At 37.2% G+C, this 1986-nt stretch overlaps 1 protein-coding gene across 1 annotated transcript; it reads left to right on the top strand.

The window, feature by feature from the left end:
• Nucleotides 1-765: 765 nt before the first annotated feature.
• LOC102770147 (olfactory receptor 1002) lies at nucleotides 766-1710 on the top strand. Its single transcript, XM_006756344.1, has one exon. The coding sequence runs from the start codon at nucleotides 766-768 to the stop codon at nucleotides 1708-1710; it is 945 nt and encodes a 314-aa protein (XP_006756407.1).
• The last annotated feature ends 276 nt before the right edge of the window (nucleotides 1711-1986 follow it).

Raw genomic sequence — 1986 nt, 5'->3', positions numbered from 1 at the left:
TTTATTATGTGTGTAGAGTTGTGTTATCACCACCACATTCAGGATACAATTTCATCTCCACAGAGATCTCCCTTGTGCTACCCTGTTATAGTCACACCACTACCCTCTTTCCCACCATTCCTAATCCCAGGCAACAACTAACCTGTTTTCCATCTCTACTATATATATAATAGAAAGCATCACAGGGAGATACTGTTGAAAATTTTTATCATTTTCCAAAGTCAACTTCTTTTCTGTTCCATTTTTAGACACCAGAATTATGTTTTTGACAACACAACTGATCATTTTTTCTAGAATCTAAACGAATTGATGAGGAATTTATATTCCTAACACCTTTTATCTAGAGTGAGAGTATTAGTCTGAATTAATTAAATTCACACAATACTTTTTTCTATGAAATGTTTTTAAGATAACCTTGGTTCCACGCAGGGATTTTTAGAAATGTAACCGCATACATTTAGAGGATTTACCTTAGATAATCTCCAGAGATCACTTCTACATCTAAAATTTTATAATTCTCCAAAATCCTGCTTTGATCAAGAAGGAAACTGAGGGATCCAGTGAGATTCAGTGACTTAGTATCACACAGATAATTGGGAGGTATGACTACCGCTAGGGGAGAACATGAGTGTTATTTGTCAATCTAATCTATGAAATGTAGAAAAATAAAAGTTAAATTCTGATTTAAAAATGAAAAGCCCTTAATTACCAAATGATTGCAAAGAAAAATATATTCTCTTTCTTATTCCAGATTAAGTCAGAGAAATGGATGATGGAAATCAAACTTTGGTGATCGAGTTTTTTTTCATGGGCTTAACGAATCATTTCCAGCACCAGGTTGTACTCTTTGTGATATTTCTTTTGGTTTATCTTGTCACTTTTCTGGGAAACTTGGGGATGATCACCCTCATTTGGATAGATTCCCGACTCCACACCCCTATGTACTTTTTTCTTAGCCACTTATCCTTTGTGGATGTGTGTTCCTCTTCTGTCATAAGTCCCAAAATGTTGACTGACATCTTTGCAGAGACAAAAGTAATCTCTTTCTTTGGTTGTGCCGCCCAGTTATGGTTTTTTTGTCAGTTTGTAGTGACTGAGTGTTTCCTCCTGGCTTCCATGGCATATGATCGATATATGGCTATTTGTAAACCCTTGTTATATACACTTATTATGTCCCAGCAGGTTTGTGTGCAGCTGGTGGTAGGGCCGTATACCATGGGTCTTATAAGTGCCATGACCCATACGACATTTGCCTTTCGCCTACCTTATTGTGGTCCAAAAATCATCAATCACTTTTTCTGTGATCTCCTCCCGGTTCTTTCTCTGGCATGTGCAGATACCCAGGCCAATAAATTTTTGCTTTTCATCTTGGCTGGAGCCCTAGGAGTACTCAGTGGCTTGATCATCTTGGTCTCCTACATTTACATCATCATCACTATCCTGAAGATACGCTCTGCTGATGGGAGGTGCAAAGCCTTCTCCACCTGCTCTTCTCACCTGACAGCTGTCTCCATCCTTTATGGGACACTCTTCTTTATCTATGTATGTCCGAGCTCTGGCTCATCCCTGGACATCAATAAAGTAGTGTCTGTGTTTTATACAGCTATGATTCCCATGTTAAATCCACTTATCTACAGCCTGAGAAACAAAGAAGTCAAGGATTCATTAAGAAGAATGTTTGAAAGGAAGAAATTCCTGATGAGCAGATAAACTAGAATACCATTTGTACTACAGATCGACAGCTAATCTACATGCAATATGCAAGAACATGGTCTGGGTGTTGGGAATCCTACTTTTGTGTTGAGAATCACTCTGTATTATTCTGTGTAATTGACAAGTCATCTAGTGTCTTTAGGTTACATTTTTTTTCCAGTTTGATTTTCTCATTCAGCAAGAATAAATAGGAGAGCTTTAAATTGAGGATTATTGAACTCCAAAATTTTAAAAATATTCTCAAGTTTTGTGAGTAGGAAATGAGAAGTTCTT

The sequence above is a fragment of the Myotis davidii genome, unplaced genomic scaffold (assembly GCF_000327345.1).
Source record: "Myotis davidii unplaced genomic scaffold, ASM32734v1 scaffold874, whole genome shotgun sequence".
Taxonomy (NCBI): Eukaryota; Metazoa; Chordata; class Mammalia; order Chiroptera; family Vespertilionidae; genus Myotis; species Myotis davidii.
Note: the sequence above shows the minus strand (reverse complement) of the source record. Positions and strands in the feature narration are given on the sequence as shown.